The 23,483-nt window shown below is 43.4% G+C and overlaps 1 protein-coding gene across 1 annotated transcript in view; it reads left to right on the top strand.

Annotated features, from left to right (window-relative positions):
• LOC115462064 (FERM and PDZ domain-containing protein 1-like) overlaps positions 1–23,483 on the top strand; it is a 66,006-nt gene that overhangs the window by 2,033 nt on the left and 40,490 nt on the right. The window contains 2 exon segments of the mRNA XM_030192108.1: positions 14,969–15,506; positions 15,508–15,812. Coding sequence (XP_030047968.1) covers positions 14,969–15,506; positions 15,508–15,812 — 843 coding nt within the window.

Below are 23,483 nucleotides of genomic sequence, written 5' to 3'. Positions count from 1 at the left end.
CGCTTTCCGTCAAAGTTCAAGGGGGCGTATCGGAGGTGTAGTGAAGACAGGACTTAGGCGTACCTAACACATGGACGTATTCGACCAATAATGGAAAAAAAATGGCGTCCCTGACGAGCACTTTGAGGACTTTACCTGGTCGTGTTTTTCTTACGACCAAGGCATAAAAAGGTGCCCAAAATGACTAGATGACCACCGGAGAGAATTGGGGATAACCTCCCCTTACTCCCCTAGTGGTCACTAACCCCTCCCACCCTCAAAAAACATCTTTAAAAATATTTTTTGCCAGCCTCTATGCCAGCCTCGGATGTTATACTCAGGTCCATCACAGCAGTATGCAGCTCCCAGTTTTAGTGGGTGCAGTGCACTTCAGACAGGCGGACCCAGGCCCATCCCCCTCCCTTCCTGTTACGTTTGTGAAGGAAACAGCGAACCCTCCAAAACCCACCACAAACCCACTGTACCCACATCTAGGTGCCCCCTTCACCCTTAAGGGCTATGGTAGTGGTGTACAGTTGTGAGTAGTGGGTTTTAGGGGGGTTTGGAGGGTTCAACAAACAAGGTAAGGGAGCTTCTTCCTGGGAGCATTTTATGAAGTCCACTGCAGTGCCCCCTAGGGTGCCCAGGTTGGTGTCCTGGCATGTCAGGGGGACTAGTACACTACAAATGCTGGCTCCTCCCATGACCAAAGGGCTTGCATTTGGTCATTTCTGAGATGGACGTCCTTGGTTTCCATTATCGCCGAAAATCTGAAACGACCAAGTCTAGGGACGACCATCTCTAAGGACGACCATCTCTAAGGACGACCTAAATGTCAAGATTTGGGCATCCCCAACCATATTATCGAAACGAAAGTTGGACGTTCATCTTGTTTCGTTAATATGAGTTTCCCCGCCCCTCCTTCAGGACGTTTTGCAAGGACGTCCTCAACAAAACTTGGGCATCCCTTTCGATTATGCCCCTCCGTGACATCATGTTCGTGTCAAGCTGAGTTTAAGAGCCCTTTCCTGGAAGCTGTTATCATCTGTTATCTGATGCAGCCCAAGTTTGCTACTATCGGCTCCAAGCCTGCCACAGGACAAAGGCTCATTAATCTGTGGCATCACTTTCCTGGTTACTCTTGCCTGGCTGAGAAGAGTTTCACCAGCTGCCTGAATTCCTAATCATGTACCATCATCAGTTCCTGACTACTGCGTATCCCGAGGTTGTGAGTGTTATCTTGTCAGGTTGATCTGCTACTGCTTGAGTGCTGTAGGGGTATTTACCTGAGATCTCACCTTTGCTGGTCTTGGCCTGTAAAGCCTGAACCATTCTTAGAACAAGATGGATTCTACAACCTGTGACCTGTAAGCTTCAGTAACCATCAGAAACCAGCTTTCTTGCTATGGAAAAGTACTGCTGAGCATTGCAAGATTTCTACATTCCAAGGACAGTCTTTGATGCAGACTTGCCCCGTTATCTCCTGGGAACATTGTAGGAGAAACAGTCATGGCTCCAGGATGTGTGAGACCAGACAGGGAGTTTGTATACCATCTAACAAAGGCTCACTTATTGCCCATGAAGTTGCCTGGACATTATGTCACCGTCCGTGATTTGTCCAAAGGTATCATCTGACCCTGAGATACCAAAAGTTTTGGACGGAAGAAAGTCAGTTAGACGAGGGGGGGGGATAAGGAGAGAGTCGGGGGAGAACGGAAGAAGATAAGATCACCAGAGGATTTGAAAGTGAATAGCCGGCTCTGAGTCACAGCTAGAGACTGATTTTCCTATCATCAGTGAACTGTGTGCATTGTAACCTGTTCCTGAGGTTTGCACCACAACAACAAGGACTTGTCTACTGACGGTGCCATCTGTATTCAGAATAGACCTTGGACCTTATCTCAGGCGTGAGAGAGACTCGCTGAGAATTCAGCTTGAGATTATGAGGAGTTCCACTTATCTACCATTGGGAATATGTGACAGACGGCAAAGATGAGATCTGGAAATTTTCCTCTAGTCGGGGTAATTAATTCTGGGTTTTTATCTGAGGCAGACAGGTCTAGTGGACAGAACTTGTGGTCTGTGTATTTAGCTGCTAAGTATTTGGCATAAGACTGTTGGTGTGAGTTCTCCTATGATTCATTAGGATATCAGTAGTGATTGGTGGTGTTGCCACTCATTTAGTTAGTCCTTTGGGAGAATCATATTATATATATATAGATAGATAGATATAGATATATGTGATAATCTATTTTTATAGCCAGATTTTGTATTTTGCTTTGCAATTTGCTACAGAATTACTTCTACATATATTTTTCTTACATAATAAACCTAATATATTTCATCTCTCTGGCATGGTTTATTCTTACAGCACAGCTAAGCTAACATGTTATTCTGATTACAGAGGTACACCCCTGGACCCAAGTTTATAATATTGCTATCTAGTAATGTTATCTGATAAGTACCTCTAAGTGAGCACTACCACCTGGCTACCGCATACCCCAGGTGGTGATCCCATTTTTGTCACACGCCCAAAACACGCAGTAGAAAATATTTTCTATTTTCTACCGCGTGGCGCTTACCTGGTGTTAATCGACCTGGCGTTAATCGACAGTTTACGTGTGTTGAACCCTTACCACCCGGTTAGCATGTGAGACTTTACCGCTAAGTCAGTGGGTGGCGGTAAGGTCTCAGGCCGAAAATAGACGCGTACTGGTTTTAATTTTGCCACCCGTCCATTTTCCGGCACAAAAATAAAATGCCTTTTTTCCAGGCGCACTGAGGAAATGGACCAGCGCACATCTAAAACACGTACCTACACCAGCGCAATCCACTTTTAGGCGTGCCTTAGTAAAAGGGCCCTTAAATAAGTAATACTAACCTTAATTGTAGTGGCAATGAAATCGGGGGGGGGGGGGGGGAGGGTCTAGATTCAATCACATGCATTAGCACAATTTAAACAATGTGATTTTGAATGCAATATCATACATTGGCTTACAATCAAAAATCAACTCAGCATGTTTCCAATATTACTAAAATCAACAATTTATAAATAAAAATCAAATCAAAATTAATAAACTTTTTATGGGCAAACAAGACTCCAAGAATAGCCATAAAGAAATTAAAAGCTAGTCCAACAAATGGTGGAGTAAAATTTTCTAGTTTTTATGACTATCACATGTCTTTTCTTCTGAAACAAAATTCAATATTTATGCCCAAAGAGGAACTACTTAATTACCCTTCTTGGTTCTATATAGAAACTCATAAACATAAAGATGTGCCTTTACATTACCTTCCATGGTCTCAATATACTAAGTTAAATAAGAATGTTTTGTTTATAACTCTTAATACTCTATTCAATGAACTTGACACTGTTGTTAAAAAGCCATCAAGGCATTCCATATTTACCCCAATATGGAACAATCCTACCTTTAAATCAACAAAACTTGTATAAACTGGCCTCTATGGAAAAAAGCCGGCATATGGTCATTAAATGATATTATAAAAGACAAAACCTGGGTTCCCTCCTCACAGTTATGCTTGAAATTTGGTATTCCTAATACCCACCACTATAAATGGATACAACTTAAGCACTGCATAACTGCTACTACTGACATTACTAAACTTCCTACTGATCCTCCTAGTTATTGGCAAATTGGTAGAACTTTAATGTTATCTAAAGGAGCTGCCTCCAAACGGTACAAAATACTTCAACAAGCAAAATTCAAAGCACCTACTAAAATTATGGAATCCTGGGAACATGATTTAAATCTTCAACTCGACGAACAACTATGGAATAAATTCTGATTTAGAACTACACATACTACTAGATTTGCATCTACATCGCAATCCATGCTTTACTTGGCACATAGAGCTCTCTGGACTCCAAGTAAAATTGCCAAACTAAAAACATCAGTTCCCAAAAACAACACGGAAAAATGCTGGTCATGCAATAAAGATAAAGGAACTCTTAAACATATTATTTACTCCTGTACTTTTATACAAGAATATTGGAGATCAATATGGAACACCACATCATCTACATTGAAGATACCAGTGTCCTTCTCATATAAAATAGCCATATTAGGATCATTAGCTATACATTGCCCACTGGATAAATATCAATCACAACTTTTGGATTTACTTCTCCAAACAGCATTAAGAATACTTTTCTTCTGCTGGAAAGACTTATCCAAGGCAACCTACTTAACGTGCTGGAATTCAGTATGTATACTTGCCAAATATGAATATGCAGCGGCTGAGAAGTATAATTCAATTACCAAATACAGGAAAACATGGTCTTCAAGATCAAATATGTAGTATTCTTGTGTAGATATGTTCTTTTAACTATCTGTTCTCACGATATGTCTACCTAACCATCGTTACAAATCTGTAACCATAATAATTGATATATTTATCTTGTATCACATATGTATATTGTTTGATGCTCAGTTTATTGTTCATATTTGTATACTGGCTAACATTTTAGCCATTTGTGTTTTGTTCCATTGATAAAATTAAATAAAAATATTAGAAATAAAAAAAAATACATTGGCTTTACCATAGATATAGCTTAATCAGTTCCCATATTTTTTGAACACACTTGAAAAAATGTACATATTTTATAAAAATCATCTTACCTTATTGGTGCAAAGTGCACTGCAGTCTCATCCAAAGTCCTCTCCTTAATCCTTTCACTGTCTTGCAAACACTGGAATTAGTCTCAGTCTTGGATGTATTTTCAACCTGCCCTACCAGTTTGTCCAGTTCCTCCTCTATTATAATGAGGAGATGTTCCCTAACAAGCAGATGTAATAAACAATTTTGTAATAAGGAAAGTCCCTCTGGAATGGATTAACCCCCAGATTCTATACAGTGCAACTAAAATTGCACTTGCAAATCTGAGCTTATTCTGTTTTGCACGTGCAACTTAATTGGTTAATAAGCCAATCAGCATTGGTAATTGGAAGTTAACAAGCAATTATCAGTTCTAATTGGCACTAATTAGGATTTGCATGCATAGCTCATTAAGGGGTCCTTTTACTAAGGTGTGCTGAAAAGTGACCTGCGCTGGTGTAGACGTATGTATTGGACACACGCAGGTCCATTTTTCAGCGTACCTGCAAAAAAGGCCTTTTTTTTACCAAAATGGACGTGCTGTAAAATGAAAATTGGCACGTGTCCATTTTGTGCCTGAAACCTTACTGCAACCCATTAACTTAACGGTAAGGTCTCACGCGTTAACTAGGTGGTAATTGCCAGCTTGCAATCAATGCCGATGATTGCCAGGTTAGTGCCTTGCTCCGGAAAAGTTTCTGGCACGAGTAGCGGATGCACGTAAAAAATGAAATTACCGCCCGGGCCACCCAGTAGCCGGGTGGTAGTTCAAGATTGATGCGCGTAGGACTTGCCTATACTGCTTAATAAAAGGGCCCCTAAGTCTGGTCTATAAAGCAGTGCATGCAAACACACTGCACGGAGCTCAAAAAGGGGTATGGCCATGGAAGGGCCATGGGTGCTATGCATGTGATCAAGGAGGTTGAAGAAAACAGGAGACAGGTGACGTCAAAAAGTTGAAACCAATTTGGTTAGTCCCTGTTTCCCATTCCCCATGCGCAGTCATCATCTAGTACACTCAAAACAAACAAGGAAACCTATGAGCTGCTGCATCCTCATTGTTGTTCTTTATTGGTAGCATTTTTATTTAATCTCACTTAAATTTTCAAACATGCCAGCTTGTGCAGCATACGGATGTACACAGACGCAGCATATTAACATAATAACTTTTCATAGGTAGAGTAGTAATTTGTTATAAATCATAACCAGTGTGTCATTTGGAGGGGCTGGTTATAGGGACACCCTAGCAAGTGTTGTATTCATGCAGATATTTTTTCTCCTGGTAAAGGGTCACTAAAACAGACATCATGTTATAAGAATCAGTTGCTCAACATTTAGAGCTTCTATCTATTTATTTATTTATTTATTGTATTTGTACCCCACATTTTCCCACCTTTTTGCAGGCTCAATGTGGCTTACAGAGTGTAGATATGATAACGTCGTTACATGATTTAAAAAACAGTCGATCATAAGCAAAGGTGAAAGAGGATTTAGATGGAAAGGTGTTCGGTAAGGTCGTGTGCGATGTTTTTTGGTTTACTTGGGTGGTTTAAGGAATGAATTGTTTCATTGAGGGTGACCTTTGTAGGCTTTGTTGAAGAGGAGTGTTTTCAAAGCTTTGCGAAAGTTGTTTAGATTGGTTATGGTTTTCAGGCCATGGGTAGTGCGCTCCAAGACTGTGTGCTTTTGTACGCAAAGGTAGTAGCATAAGCTTGTTTGTATTTCATTCCTTTACAGCTGGGGAAGATCAGATTGAGGAATTTGCAAGCCGATCTTTTGGCATTTCTGGGCAGTAAGTCCACTAGGTTTAACATATAGAGTGGGGCATCTGCTTGAATGATTTTATGTACAGTCGTGCAGATCTTGAACTCAATTCGTTCCTTGAGTGGGAGCCAGTGCAGTTTCTCTCTTAGGGGTTTTGCACTTTTGTATTTAGGTGTTCCAAAAATGAGTCTGGCTGCAGTGTTCTGGCCTGTTTGGAGTTTTTTTATGGTCTTCTTTACAGCCTGCGTACAGAGCGTTACAGTAGTCCAAGTGGCTTATTACTAATGACTGTACTAGGGTGTAGAAGACGTTTCTTGGGGAAAAAAGGTTTTATTCTTTTGAGTTTCCACATCGATTGGAACATTTTTTTCGTTGTATTCTTCGCGTGGGTGTCCAGAGTGAGGTTTCGATCAATGGTGACTCCAAGAATTTTCAGATTTTCTGAGATAGGAAGTGTGCAGTAGGGTGTAGTTATTGTAGGGTAGTTGTTTGTGTTGTATTGGGAGGTGAGAACTAGACATTGAGTTTTTTCTGCGTTGAGTTTTAACTTGAATGAGTCCGCCCAGGAGTGCATGATCTGGAAGCTCTGGTGGATCTCGTTGGTTATTTCGTTTAAGTCACTTTTGAACGGGATATGGATCGTAACGTCATCGGCATATATGTAGGGGTTAAGGTTCTGATTAGCTAGGAGATTGGCTAATTTACTTATTTATATCCCATATTAAACATGAATTATGCTGAAACCTGGGAGCATTTAAAATCCTTTTTTTTCCTGTGCCTAGATCTAAAGAGAAAGATGGTTTGTGGGAACTTGCTCTTTTTGTTTTGTGGAACGCAGTGGTATATTATGCACTTAATATTGTTTATTACTACTGTTTATAAGAGGGATATCAAATAGTGTATATAGATGTGTCCTGGGAATAATGAGAAGCTATTGGATTTTGTTGGCTGCGAAGTGACTATTACATTTATTTGCATGTTTAATTTCCTTTTTGATGTGCTGACATCAAGAAATTTGAAATATTGAGGTTCCAAGGCTCCATTGTAGTCAGCAAACATAGCTGATAGGAAGTCTATTTTACACACTGCTCAGTCTTCATACTATGTAACATCTTTGAAGGAATCCAGACGCGGCAAGTTTATGTTACATTCAGTTTGTAAAACTGGATTTCAGGGGTTTATAGGTTGCTTTGACAGTTTGCTAATGCTCTATGACTTTCTGATTGCCTTTAAAGTAAGCCAAGACTGTTTTTGGAAACATTTGGTGTCTTGGGGGCAGTAACAACAACCCATCAGCTAGGCAGTTCATTGCTGCTTATAGAAAAACTAGTAAAAAAGGCCCTTTTCTCACACAAATGAAACGGGCGCTGGCAAGGTTATCATGTAATGGCAATTATGTTTTTAAGGGAACCGTTAGGAGAAATGTTCTGTCATGATAAGTAATAATTGGGAAGGGTATATAATGATTAATATGCTCCAGGGGTATGAGATACGGATTGTTCTATGTTTGTTTTAATCTTTCTTTGTTTTGTGATTTTTATTTATACTATTTTTTAAAGATAAAGAGTAAGCAGAAATTGTAAAATTTTTATTAGAAATATAATGGTTGTTTACATTTGCAAGATTTCTTGATAAACAATATTTCTCGTGAAAACTTTGCTACAATGAGGTAAAAGCTTTCCTTGTTCAGGACCATCTATGACTTTTACAATTGCATCAGAAGACTTTCAAACTCGTGAAAATGCTACATACAGTTGGCCATGTGTAAACACTGGTTCTGGTAGGAAAATGGCAACTTTTCAAATGTTTGTCCTTGTGACTTGTTAATTGTCATTTAATTGTCATTGCAAGAGCCAATTTCACAGGAAATTGTTTTCTACGTAAAGAATTAGGCCAACCCATAAAAGGGGGCCGACCACAACCGGGATGAAGGCCAACAAAGACAAGGGGAAGGGGGAGGGGGAGGGAGGATGAGTTAAGGGAAGGGAGGGTGTGGGGAGGGAAGAGTTAAAGAAGAAAGGGGGGAGATAGGTGTATGGGAAGAAGGGAGGAGCGTATGGAGAGGTGTCATTTTGTGTGCAGCAGACGGGAGAGGAACAACGCTGGAGATACATCATAGCGGGGTATAGCTAAGGGTGGGCCTGGGTGGGCCTAGGCCCACCCATTCTTGGCTTAGGCCCACCCAATCCTAGTCTGTGAGCCAATTGCAGCTCTGGTGTTATTTTTGTTTTTACCAGTGCTCCAGCCTCCAGGAAGCAAGCAGCAGCCTCCTGCCTGCCTTGTTTGCTGCAGCTGCTGCTCGGGAGTCGAGCATTGGGGGGGGGGGGGGGGGGGGGGATGGGTACCTCCGTGTCTGCTCTGCTCCATTAATTTATTTTTCCTCTGCTCACTGATGCCTCCTCCTCCCCCCCCCCTCCACACACAACGGTCCAGCATCGGGGAGTGGTGGGCGCGCACCTCTGCTCTAGCCACCAGTGTTCCCATAGTCTGCCTCTGGTGCATACAACAACGGTCCGGGATCGGAGAGGCGGATGCGCACACACGCCTCTGCTCCGGTGATCCCACAGTCTGCCTTTCTTCCCAGCGGCTGCTGCTCTTCTGCTCAGTGATGCCTGCCCTACAGCCCATGCACAACGATCTGGCATCGGGGAGGAGGGGCCTCTATTCCCTGCAGCTTTTCTCGCCTCTGCTTCTGTTCACTAATGTCTGCCTTCATGGCCCGCGCACAATGGTCCAGCTGGCTTGGGCGTCCTGCCACGGCACCAGACAGTGAGCCCCAGAGAAATATGCAGAAGAGCCAGGGAGTTAGAACTCGGGAGCTCCATTAGGCGGTGGGGAAATCGGGGCACTCATCCAGCCCTAGATGCTGATAGAAGCCTGCTAGGTCCTCCTCTCCAGCACTGCACCATGTGCACACACTGATCAGGGCCTCTTCGGGGGCAGGAAACTTTCTCTGCAGTGCCTAGGTAAAACTATAATATATAAAATGGTAGTGGGCTTCTGGGTGGGGGTGGGCTTTGCAGTGCTCAGACAACCCCCCCCCCTTTTGTTGGGCACCTGGGTGGGGATGGGGGATTGTGAAGGGCAAGGCTGATGCCAAGCTAAAAGGAGGGATGTGGGGGTTAGGAATGGGCAGAGCTGATCACGGGCTAGAGGGAAGGATGTGAAGGTAAGGAAGGGCTGATGCTGGACTAGAGGGAGAGATGGAGGGTGGAGGGAAGGGCAGGGCTGATGCTGGGCTAGAGAGAGGTTATTATTTAGTATTATCCCAAGAAATACTACTCAAACCTATATACATAGTACTCACACATATTAGATCTGGGCCCACCCAAAATGTCATGTCTGGCTACGCCACTGCGTGAGAGCGAGAAGATTGACTGGTTCCTTTATTTATTTGCAGTGTGTGTTGGGGGGGCAGTGTGGTGAGATTGACTGATTCCTTTATTTATTTGTAGTGTGTGGGGGGCAGTGTGGTTAGATGACGCATTAGTAATTTGTTGATGTTTGGGAGTCGTGTGAAGGCATGATTGCTGCAAAGTAAAAAAAAAAAAAGGAGAAACGGGGGATCGTGTGTAACAGGAGTTGTGTCTTTAATTGATGTACTTCATTCTTTTCTGCTGTTCCGGTTATTAAGTGGGACTTAACAAAGGGGTGGCTTCAGGGTGTTTTCCTGCCTGCTGTCGGTAAGGAAGGGTAACGGATTTGTGGCGAAATTGAGGGTTATTATTTTGAGGGCTCTACGCACTACGGGGGTTAGATGGCAGGCAGTATTTCGGGCATCGTGCTAGCGGTGCTGCAGTCGGTGTGCTGTGCAGTTGTGATGGGGTACACAAATGGGGTGGGTAAGTTAAAAGATAAACAGGAAGCGAGGAACGGCAGTGTTCAGAGTTTTGTTTGGTACCTGTTTCGCTGGGTTGGTGGCGGTAGGATCAGGATTTTGTTCTTAATTTGTTCTTATTTGCCACTTTATTTAGTTATCCGTTATTTTCTCTCGCCAATTTACTGTTGCTAGCTTTCCTGCTTTTTAGACGGCCATTTTGTGGGGAGCATGGTTCAGTGCTGTTATTGAAATGGTGTGATGCAGTTCCTAGTAACGTCCTACAGAGGGCAGCAGTGCCTTATAGTATGTTGCAAGTCATTGGGGCGGGAGGAAAATGTTATGTTGTGAGGGAAAGAATTAAATTTGAAGTATATATAAATAAATAAACACTGGAATTTTAAAGTATATATAATGCTTAAAAAGAAATGCATTTCATTTTAAAGCATATATATAAAAATAGGGATGTAACTTTAAAGTATAGGTATTTATTAAAGCATATTAATCAATAAATAAAAAAAGCATTGAAAAAATTTACCATATATTCATTATGAGAGAAAACAACTGGAAGGTCAACATACAAAAACGTCTATGGACAATACAGGTAAGAACTACTTTTAAACTTACATTTTGTCACATTTTAACCATAACTGATTACTATTTCAAACAAAGAACTTTTGTTTCCTCAAAGCATTTATTTAGCTTGTGAGAACTCAGAGTTTTATGATAGATTACGAATTGGCTCAAACTTGATGTTGTATAAATTGTCTTAATTACCTCTTTCTAAACTGTCATTATATAAATGAACAGATCATAATGGAAACAGATATGATGTAACATTTCCAGTTGGGGACGTCCAAAATCGGCTTTCGATTATACCGATTTGGATGACCCTGTGAGGAGGACGTCCATCTTCCGATTTATGTTGAAAGATGGGCGTCCTTCTCTTTCTAAAATGAGCCCAATAGTCTACAAAACCTGGTCACAGGATCCCAGGCAGGATTATCATCAGGGCCTGGATCCCAGCTCAAAGCAGGTCCCTTGTAGGAATTGTTTATGCAGTGTTTTCAGTCTTTCTTTTAATCTTTATTTTGAGAGGATCCTCTGCCTTTACCACTGTCCACCCGGGGGAATTTGCAGGTGCCTCCACTGGTCCCTTGATCCTGGTGTAGTGTGTTCAACCCTTCTCTACGGTCCTGACTGCGGTTTCAGTGGTCAGCAAGGCTTGATAAGGACCTTCCTAGGAGGGCTGTAGCTTGGACTCATTCCAGGACTTGACCAGTACCCAATCTCCTGGCTGGATCTTGTGAACAGCAAATTCAAGTGGTGGAGTCTGGGCCAGTAACTCTTTCTCCCTTAAATGAGATTAAGAAGAAGACTGTGCCAGTATATAATTCTTTAAATACAGATCTTTGGTTTCAAATGTGGGTAACACCCCCCCCACACACACACACACTTTCCCTTCATATAAGGTAACCCAAACAACATTTCATAGGAGGAAATTCCTAAGTTCCTTCGGGGTGCAATCCTGACTTAGTAGTGCAATTGATAAGCACTTTGTCCAGGATAATTTGGTTTCTAGCATTATTTTGGAAATCTGCTTTTTCAGTGTTTGATTCATTCTTTCCACCTTCCCAGATGAGGGTGGGTGGGTGCCACAGAGTGTGGAAGTGCCAGGTAATTCCCAGACCCTCCATCACTCCCTGCAGAACCTTGGAGGTAAAATGACTCCCTTGGTCTGAATCTATATTTTCCACTAACCCATATCTGGGAATTATTTGTTCCATGATTATCTTTGACACCCCTTGTGCTGTGGCTGAGGCCATTGGAATTGCCTCTACCCAGCTGGTCAGATGATCCACAATTACCAGTAAATATTTTATTGATTTATTTGTTACATTTGTACCCCACATTTTCCCACCTATTTGCAGGCTCAATGTGGCTTACATATCGCTGTGGGGCGAAAGCCTCCTCCAGTGAAGAAACAAATATAGAGTGATGTTATTTTAAATGAAATGGATATGTACAGACACATTAGAGAAACATAGAGAGGGAAGTTATATAGAGTTCATTAAGTTCATAACAAATTTGGGTTTCTTGAATTGCTGGATTCAGGTAATTAAGTTGGGTCCTTAGGATATGCCTTTTCGAACACGTAAGTCTGTAGTGATTTCCAGAAGTTGAGGTGGTCGTATGTAGTTTTCACGGTTTTTGGGAGTGCATTCCAGAGTTGTGTACTTATATATGAGAAGCTGGATCCATGAACTGATTTGTATTTGAGTCCTTTGCAACTAGGGTGGCAGAGACTTAAATAAGAGCGTGATAATCTGATTGAGTTTCTGGTTGGTAGGTCTATGAGGTCGGACATATATCCTGGCGTATCACCATATAATTTTATGGACCAGGGTACAAATTTTAAAAGTACTACGTTCTCTAATTGGTAGCCAATGTAATTTTTCACGAAGGGGTTTGGCCCTATGAAATCGCGGTCTTCCAAATACAAGACTGGCTGCCATATTTTGAGCAGTCTGAAGCTTCTTTATAAGATTTCTTTGCATTCGGGGGTAGTTCTGTAAAATCCATCTGATATTTTGAAAAGGTCTAAACCCTGGTTCCCTTCACCCAGGGGTAGCTTTTCTAAGTACCTTTTTATTTTTTCTGACATATCACATCTTTCACAAATTTGTTTACCCACAATATACATTCCCAAGCCTCCACATCTTCTTAGTACTGCACTGATTATTAGGCTGGCCCTCTTATCTGCAGCAACGTATGTGTGGCCATTTCTCTTAAAATGATGCCAGTTGGACGTTTTTGTGTCTGCTTTCTTGGAGTCCAAAAGTTGGAATTTCACTTTTGAAAATGGCTTTTCTTTTTAGATGTTTTCAGGCTAAGATGTCTCTCTCATAGCTCATTTTCAAATAGGAAAGCCAGACATTTTTCCTGTTTGAAAATGACTGTCAGGTGGCCTTTTTTTAATGTTATCAGCAAAATGCCCAATTCAGATTTAGATGACTTTTTGAAAATGCCCCTCCATAGTAATCCCCAGTGGAAGGAGGGTAGCTCATGGGGGATCCTGAGGGGGGGGGGGGGATTACTCATGAGTGGGTGAGGGTTTCAGATGGGAGAGCAAAAAATGATATCAGGCCTCAGACGTTATGTAGGTGCTGGACAATATTCAGTGCCTGCACCTACTTAGCTAAGCAGCCTAAGTCAGGACTGCATTTTGTGTGGTACTATTTGGCCATTTAGCTATATGGGTACTGGCACTGAATATGGCATGTGCATCCACGGACCGTCCCAGCCTTAAACAGAAGCACATAAGCATCGCCAAAGTGGGACAGATCGAAAGTCCATCTGACCCAGCATCCTATCTTCAACATTGGCTAATCCAGGTCACAAATACTTGGCAAGATCTCAAAAGAATCAATATATATAAACGGCGAGTGACCGTACTCACTGCAAATGCGCAGTAGAGACTTCCCTCTCTGTCCCGCCCCCGCGTCAATACGTGATGAGGGGGGGGGGGCGGGACAGAGAGGGAAACTGCGCCGCCGACATTGCTACCGCTCCCTCCCCCCACTCGGAGTCGCCGCCGCCACCCTCCACCCGGCCCGGGCCCTCTCTTCCCTTCTGAACTTACAGATCCATTCGCCGAACGCAGCAACGCACATCAGCTGAGCTGCAGTGAGCCCTTCCTTCTTTGCCTGTGGCCCCGCCCTCCTGTGACGTAACGTCAGCGAGGGCGGGACACACACGGCAGAGAAGGAAGGGGCAGCTCAGCTGATGTGCGTTGCTGCGTTCGGCGAATGGATCTGTAAGTTCAGAAGTGAAGAGAGGCCCGGGCCGGGTGGAGGGGTGGCGGCGGCGACGACTTCGAGGGGGGGGGAGCGGTGGCGACTTCGCGGGGGGAGGGGAGCGGTGGTGACCGCGGGGGGAGGAAAACCTCTATACCAGCCCGTTTTTACGGGCTCAACGGCTAGTAAAATAGATTTGATGCTGCTTCAAGGAATAAGCAATTAGTTTTCCCAAGTCAATCTTAATAATGGTTTATGGACTTGTCTAACTGCTTTTACTACATTCTCTGGCAACGAATTCCAGAGTTTAATTACACGTTGAGTGAAGAAATATTTTCTGTTTTAAATTTAATAGTAGCTTCATTTCATGCCCTCTAGTCCTTGTATTTTTGGAAAGAGTAAACAAGTGATTCATGTCTACCTGTTCCACTCCACTCAGTATTTATAGACCTCTATCATATCTTCCCTAAACTGTCTCTTCTCCAAGCTAAAGAGCCCTTGCTGCTTCAGCCTTTCCTCATAGGGCAATCGTCCCATCCCCTTTATCATTTTCATCATCCTTCTCTGTACCTTTTCTAGTTCTGCTATATCTTTTTTTGAGATGCGGTGACCAAAATTGCACACAGTATTCAAGGTGCAGTCACACCATGGAGCACCAGGCAGTGCCTACCGGTTATAGCCAACATTCTGTGACACTACCCATTAAGTGCCATTGAATATCAGTAGCCAGCCAGCTCAGCATAGTTTAAGGGGGCATATTGATCCTGTAACTCGCAAAGTTAGGAGCACATATCCTTTGAATATTGAGCCCAAAATACATAATCTGTAAGTACATAATTCTTGAATAACCCTATTTTTCATGTGTTAACACTTTTTTAAAAAGTACAATGCACTGCATCTAGAAGCAGTAAACTTACAGGAAGGAGCAAAACACTGCAGTATTTTATGTATATGTTTGCACTGAAATACTGAAACTGTTTGTTTTACATTTAAGGTTATGAATCTCGAGGATGTAGTGACTCTGAAGAGTCCTCTGAAATAGACTCTTCACTGGACATTTCTTCAGATATCCATCTGGTGAAATACAACATAAAAACATTGCATGAAGAGGAGGAGGCGAAACTGGATGAAATTGATCAAGACGGTAAAAAATCAGGAGAACATAACAGAGGGAGAGACTTATTCTACAGCATCACCAATGGGACTGACAGCGCCTCTGAGGCCTCCGATTCCATTAACACTGAAGGCAGAAGCTGTATGATCAGCTGGTCCAGTGATTCTATGGATGCTTTGGAAGAGGATGACCTGGAAGCATGTTCTTCAAGCAGACCTGAGTTTTTCCACTTTTATGTACCCAGTTTAGACGAAATGCACAGTGAAGACAAAAGTGTTTTCTATAACGAAGGTGAGGAAGAGCAAAGAGAAAATGAACAGGCAGAATCTGATCCCTTTCTGTGTTTTCTGCAGGCATCACAGAGAGATGAGAGCGGAACTGAACAAAAAGATTTTTCCAGGTGTCCAGGGGACACCGAAGGAGGAAAATGAACCGAGTCCTTTCAGTCTAGATTGTCGACTCTATGATAGCAATGTTATGGAATATTATAGCCTGTGCTCAAATGTTTCCCCAGCAAACAGCCTGGATAAAGACAGTAGCCCAGATAAGTATTATTTCAAAAATCTTCTAACAGAATTAGAAGGGGAGAAGAGGTGGGATGTGACTGAAACCAGTGAGGTGGACACACTCGTTCTGGACCCTCCTCCTGGCTTCGGAGATAGCAGCTCAGAGGAGGAGTTCTTTGATGCAGCGGACAGGCTCACACCAACTGAAACAGCATCAGGTGAGGAAACCCATGGTCACAGAAGAAGGGGGTAGATAGCTGTAAATCTGAGAGATGACAACCTCTGAAAAGATTTCTGGGATTATTTTACTGTGGCAATGTGATGGCAGATTCTGTTCCAGGAAGGTGCAAAGAATACATTAGCTGTTTAAAGTGTGAAAGTTAGTATATGTTTCAGCATGAGAACAAATTATAGAAAATTAGACTGATAGTGTAGGTGCTACTACATTATATGCTGATGGTATGACATAAATGGTATTAAGACGGGGACAAAATTGTGCTAGCATCTTAAAATAACTCATTATTTTTGACTGTTCACAGAATATCATGACTGTACAGTGCAGAAGCACTGTAGTAAATAAAGTTTGAAAGACTTGCCCCAGATTAAAAGAAAGCAAAATTGAAAGTGCAGCTGAGCACAAGACAGCCAAGTGATTTGCTTTGAAGATTGTTAATATGTATTGTCATTTTTGGGTAACTGGTAGGTTGATCTAATAAAACATATTAGAACCTGCAAAACAATTGCTAAAACTGATAACAGCAGTAGAAAACTGTACAAAACAATAGTTTAAACCTGTGATTTAATATATGGTAGGGAGGTATCATTTCTTTAATTACCATTTGCGGAGGAAGTAGTGTATGAAGTACTGACACAACAAAAAAACAGTCTGGGGAAGAGGCACTGATTGTTCCCTTTACTATACACTATTTTCAAATTATCACTGGAAATCAGATGGCTTCCAAGAGACAGGAGAAAAGCAGATGTAATACTGCCCTACCAGGGTGGAAAGAAAGAGCAAGTCAAAAACCACATGCTTATTTTGATAGTGTTGAGTGGTGCACTTTAGTTGCAATTGTGCAGGTTTTGAATGGCTATTTTATAAAGAGGAGCATTTTCGATATGACATCTTAAGTCCAACTTTGGACATTTTGCACAAAACGTCCAAAAACCGAACAGGAAAGAAGGTCATTTTCAAAAAGAAAAATGTCTATCTTTTTTTTTTTTTTCAAAAATACTATTTCGAACAAGGTTTTGTGCTTTGGACATTTTGTTTTTTGGTCCTTTTCTGAAAAAAACCCGAATAGGTGCAAAACAGAGAAAATCAAGCCATTGGGATGTAGGAGGAGCCAGCATTTTTAGCAGACTGGTCCCCCAGACATCTCAGGAGACTAATGGGGCACCCTTGGGGGGCACTTCTGTGCACTTCATAAAAATGCTCCCAGGTACACATCTCACGTTTGCTCCCTTATCTTGTCCTCTGAGCCCTCCAAACCCCACTGTCCCCCACTACAATAGCCCTTATGGGCGAAGGGGGCACTTATATGCGGGTACAGTAGGGTTTGGTCACTGGGAGGGGTCACAGTTTCCACCACAAGTAGAGGGGGATAGGGACCCGAGTCCCCCACTCCATAGTGCACTGCACCAACCACTACACTACTCCAGAAACCTGCATTCTGCTCTAATAGACCTGGCTATAACATCTGAGGCTGTCATAGAGGCTGGTAAGTCATATTTTGATTCACATTTTTGGGAGGTAGGAGGGAGTCAGTGACCACTGAGGTGGTATTGGGGGGCTCACCCCTGATTCCCTTCAGTGGTCATCTGATCATTTAGGGCAACATGTTGTTCCTTATTCGTTATAAAAACAGGTCTTGCTCAAAATGTCTTAGTTTTAGTTTTGTTTTGTTCCATTATGGCTGAAAAAAGTCTTTAGTCTTAGGAACACTCAAATCCTGCCCTTAACATGCCACCGACATGCTCCCTTGAGATTTGGACGCACTGCAGATGAACAATATGGGAAAACATCTGCAAAATAAGTTTCAAAAATACTGATTTGGATGTTTTTGTGAGAAAAACATCCAAATGGTGCTTTATGCCACTTTTTACACATTTTTATCCTTCAAAGATGAACCATAAAGTCCACAAGCATCTGATATCTTATATAGTGGAGATTCTATATAAGGTGCCTAAAAAATTGGTGTGGAAATCAGTGCTGACTAAGCGTATTCTATAAGCGGTGCCTAGATTTAGGTGCGGTATATAGAATATGCTTAGTTGATATCTCAGAGCCTAAAACTACACGCTTCTATTTACACTCATGAAAATGTGGTATAAATCCTGGCACGCAGATTTAGGTTCACTGGACCATATTCTATAACTACGCGCATAAATTTTGGAACGCCCATGAAACATCCATTTCCCCACCTATAACCATGCCCTTTTTTGCCTGCGCATATTAAAATTTAGGCACTCTGCATTACACAATACGCTTAGCGATTTGTGTGCGTAAATTCTAATTATTGTCAGTTAGTGCTCATTATTGCTTGTTAAGTGCTGTTAACACTGATTAACTTGTTAAGCTAATTAAGTTACATGCATTTGTGAAGAAACAGTGTGTTTTAAGCCTGTAAAGTGTATTGGATATTTTCCTGCATTAATTATGTCCTGAAGTATATTTCTCCTATTTGGCCAGCAGGTGGGTTTCTTTGCTGTAAAGCTGTTACAGAGTAATGAATGTTCTATTCTTTAGTTTTAGCACACAAACAAGAAGCAAGAAGCAGTATATTTTTGAAATTTTGTTCTTCTGGGCTCTGATTGGCCCAGGAGCTCATTTTCATTTGGAGAGTACTGGCTTTTGCTCCAGTCTCAGCCAGGAAGAAGAAAGAGACATCTCTTTGCTAAGGCCCTATAAACAGTTACATTTGATAACTTGTGAGCGCCTATAAGTCTTGATCTTCGCAGGTACTTTTCAGAAAGTATACAGATGTTTAGTTAGTGTTATAATTGATCCATATTTCATTTACCTGATATTTTTGTTGATTGCACTTTGTTCCACTGTTAAATTTCTAAGACAATAAACAGTATTTAGTTTATTGCCTCTCTGTCAGGACTGTTAAAGAATCCTGGTGGTTTGTATGTTGGGTCTGTGAGTGCTTTCTGGGAACTATGGGACCACTGGGAGCGTGGCTGTATTAACCTAGAAATCACTGGGGATAATTTGAGAGCGGGAGACTCGCCCAGAGGCGGTTGTGATCCAGTCAGTCGGAGGAAGGTGCTAGTGTAGAGCATGAGCAGGAGGTGCAAAGGCAGAACTGAGTTGTGCTGGGGATAGAGCCTCTAAGTGGCCACAGGGTAACCCCAGGTGGGTGGCTAGGCATTTCGTGACAGCGTTGTTATAGAATGTATTTAGATTTTGGCACGGAATGCTAGGTGCGATATATAGAATCCGGGGGATAACGGATAATGGCTGCCAACCAGTTCAATTGCTTGTTTACATCTCTCCAGTCATTTTCAGTGGCACTTAACTGGTTATCTTCATGGAAAATGACCAGTTAGTGCCAAATTCAAAAGTAACTAACTTGTGGGCATTCAGGGGTGGAGTTGGGTTAGATGCCGATATTCAGCCTCTCGCCGCTTAAACCAGGCCGCGTAAATAGCAGTCTTGTCTTTAAACAGATTGGCTTATGTGGTCAAGGGCTGAATATTGACTTAGCCAGCAATGTGTTAGCTGGTTCAAAAAGAAACAGATATTCTCCGAGGACAAGCAGGCTGCTTGTTCTCAGTGATGGGTGACATCAACGGCAGCCCCAGGAACGGAAATCTTCCTAGCAACAAAACGTTTGCTAGAGCCTTCGAGAGCACGCACCGCGCATGCGTGGCCATCTTTCCGCCCGCTGCGCGAGAGTCCCGCTTTAGTTCTTTTTTCTCCGCGGTTAGAGAGTGACTGCTTGCGGTCTCTCTCCGTTCGCCCTGGAAGAGCCTTCGCTGATTTTTCAGTTTTTCATCTCCTTTTTCCTCGTTTTCTTTTTCTTTAACATTGTTTCTCTTAAATAAAAATAAAAACAAAAAAACCCTAACCTTTATTTCTTAGTTTTGGTCCTTTTAAGTTTTCTTTCGCTTCTGTCGCGGCCCTCTTAGGCCGCGCATCCGCATTTCTCATTTTTGTGCCTTTAATTTTGGCACAATCGAGAATTTTGATTTCGCCGCCGCTATGTTTCAGTCCATGTCATCGAGGATGCCCAGTGGCTTCAAGATGTGTACTCGGTGCAACCAGGCGATTTCGGGTACTGACCCTCACGCGTGGTGTCTTCAGTGCCTTGGGCCCGACCATCGCCCAGACGCATGTAAGTTGTGTCTTAGCTTGAAAAAGCGGACACAGGCGTCGACAAGCTCTTCGGGATCGTCTTTTCGGAGCTTCACCCAGTTCTTCAATGTCGACATCAGTACCGTGGTCGGCGGTGTCGATATCGGCACCGGAGATGGCATTGACCTCAGGAGCGCAGGTAATGGCTGTCCGGAGACCACACGCTAGGAGCAGTGAGCCATCGAGTGGGTCTCCACCTGCCTCGAAGACTCCTGCTACGCAGGCCCCACGTGACCCACCACTCTCGGACCTGACCCCGAGGAGGAGTGTGGATTCCACGCCCTCCTCATCGGTACCAAGAAGTATCGATGACATGCATCGAGCAAAGGTGAAGAAGCATCGTCATTGGTCTCCGAAGCACGGTACCGGGGTGTCGAAGGATTCGGCACCCATGAAGCGCCGACACCGAGAGGAGCCCTCACCCTCCATTCAGGAGGTGTCGGTGCATCGGTCTTCGGACAGCCCGGTACCGCCTCCTCGACCTCAGCAGATTCTGGACCCGATTCCTGCACCAACCCCGCAGCCTTGCTCGACAGCGACTCTGGACTAGCGCATCCGAGCCACACTTCCAGCATGCGCCCAGACAGGCCCCTGCAGCTCCCCAGCAAAAGCAAAGGACGGGCTTTTGACTGGCTCCAGTTGAGCATAGCCGCTATAAAAGTGTCCGTGCCGAACGATCTACCGATCAGGGGGGGGTTACAATTTTTTCACCAAAGGTGGCCTCTCATAACCTCCGATCAGTGGGTTCTTCAAATAGTCCGGTTAGGATACTCCCTCGATTTGATCTCCAGACCTCCAAATTGCCCACCGGGAGCTCAGTCCTTCAGCTTCCAGCACAGGCAGGTACTTACAGATGAACTCTCCGCCCTTCTCAGTGCCAATGCGGTCGAGCCCGTTCCACAAGGGCAAAAAGGGCTGGGATTCTATTCCAGGTACTTCCTTGTACAAAAGAATACAGGGGGGATGCGTCCCATCTTATACCTAAGGGCCCTGATCAAATACCTGGTCCGAGAAAAGTTCAAGATGGTTTCCCTGGGCACCCTTCTTCCCATGATTCAGCAAAATGATTTGCTATGGACTTAAAGGATGCTTATACACACATCCCGATACTTCCAGCTCACAGGAAGTATCTTTGATTCCGTCTGGGAACACAGCACTTCCAGTATTGTGTGCTGCCCTTTGGGCTCGCGTCTGCACCCAGGGTATTTACAAAATGCCTGGCAGTAGTTGCAGCGTCGCTATACAGACTGAGAGTGCATGTGTTCCCTTATCTCGATGATTGGCTGGTGAAGAACACCTCAGAGGCAGGAGCTCTACAGTCCATGCAGATGACTATTCAACTGCTGGTGCTGCTCGGGTTTGTTTTAAATTACCCCAAGTCCCATCTTCTCCCTGCTCAGAAATTGGAATTTATAGGAGCTCTCTTGGACTCGCAGACGGCTCATGCCTATTTTCCCGAGGCAAGGGCAGACAATCTTCTGTCCCTCGTTTCCTTGGCCAGAGCATCTCAGCAGATCACGGCTCAGCAGATGTTGAGACTTCTGGGCCATATGGCCTCCACAGTTCATGTGACACCAATGGCCCACCTTCACATGAGATCTGCTGAATGGATTCTAGCTTCCCAGTGGTATCAGGCTGCAGGGAATCTAGAGGATGCAATCCAGCTGTCCACCGATTTTCACAATTCCCTTCGGTGGTGGACAATTCGATCCAATTTGACCTTGGGACGTACCTTTCAAATTCCTCAGCCTCAAAAGGTGCTGACTACGGATGCATCCCTCCTGGGGTGGGGAGCGCATGTAGATGGGCTTCACACTCAAGGAGCATGGTCCCTCCAGGAATCAGGTCTTCAGATCAATCTCCTGGAGTTGCGAGTGGTCTGGAATGCTCTAAAGGATTTCAGAGATCGAATGTCCTATCAAATTATCCAAATTCAGACAGACAATCAGGTTGCCATGTACTACATCAACAAGCAGGGGGGCACTGGATCTCGACCCCTGTGTCAGGAAGCCGTCCAGATGTGGCTTTGGGCTTGCCATCATGGCATGTTTCTCCAAGCCATGTATCTGGCAGGCGTAAACAACAGTCTGGCCGACAGGTTGAGCAGGATCAAGCAACCTCATGAGTGGTCGCTCAACTCGCTCATAGTGCGCAAGATCTTCCAAGCGTGGGGCACCCCCTTGGTGGATCTTTTCACCACTCAGGTCAATCACAAGGTCCCTCAGTTCGGTTCCAGACTTCAGGCCCACGACAGACTAGCGTCAGATGCCTTTCTCCTTCATTGGGGGAAGGGCCTTTATGCATATCCTCCCATACCTCTGGTGGGGAAGACTTTGCTGAAACTCCAGCAAGATCGCGGAACCATGATTCTGATTGCTCCTTTTTGGCGCGTCAGATTTGGTTCCCTCTTCTTCTGGAGTTGTCCTCTGAAGAACCTTGGAGATTGGAGTGTTTTCCAACCCATCACTCAGAACGAAGAGGGGGTGCTTCTGCATCCCAACCTCCTGGCTCTCACGGCCTGGATGTTGAGAGCGTAGAATTCGCTGCCTTGGGTCTTCCTGAGAGTGTCTCCCGAGCTTGCTTCCAGGAAAGATTCCACAAAGAGGTGTTACTCTTTTAAATGGAGGAGGTTTGCCATCTGGTGTGACAGCAAGGCCCTAGATCCTCGCTCTTGTCCTACACAGACCCTGCTTGAATACCTTCTATACTTGTCAGAGTCTGGTCTCAACATAGGCGGTCGGTGGCCCAACTGTTTGGGGAGGCTAAAGGGGGCAGGGTTAGGGATGGGGCCAGGGGCAGAGCTTACATCCATAATTGTCTGACAACACACAGAAAAAAAATAAGTAAAACTAAAATAGTCACAATTAATACCTTTTATTAAATTTAGATATTAGATATGTATCATATGACAAAGAATAAAGTGGTTGCTCAAAGCATATACTAACCACAATTGCTCAACTGCAAAACACTATGCACAAATTTGTGCAAAAACACACTCAGAACCTTAATGTACCATAAATATTACACTGGGCAGACCCTAATACACCAATATACCACCCATACGGAAAATGCAGACCGTCAACAATATGACGCAAGGGATCATAATATCACAATTCGCATGTAGAGCCACAAACACTCTTTTAGGGTGAATAGTGTTCACAATGAGTTCCTTTTATTAACGACCACATGTAGATCCTTCAAGAGGTAGTGTGTCATGATGTAGGCTCTACACCATTTCTGATGTTTTGGTGCCACCTCAGTAAGGCCAACACACAATCTCCAGTGCAAAACACTATACACAAACTTGTGCAAAAACACACCCATAACCTTACCAAACCATAACACCACTAATTCTAAGGACAGGATGAGCTGCAACCTTATGCGTGGAAAGGCAGCACTGTAATTACACTGGGCTCTAAAACACCAGTACACTACCTAATGAAAAACAAAACAAAAAGGGCTACAAATACTACACACTAGCAGAATACTGCACCTTGATCACACATGAAAAACACATGACAACAGA

The sequence above is a fragment of the Microcaecilia unicolor genome, chromosome 2, assembly GCF_901765095.1.
Source record: "Microcaecilia unicolor chromosome 2, aMicUni1.1, whole genome shotgun sequence".
Taxonomy (NCBI): Eukaryota; Metazoa; Chordata; class Amphibia; order Gymnophiona; family Siphonopidae; genus Microcaecilia; species Microcaecilia unicolor.
This window is presented reverse-complemented; position numbering and strand designations above follow the sequence as displayed.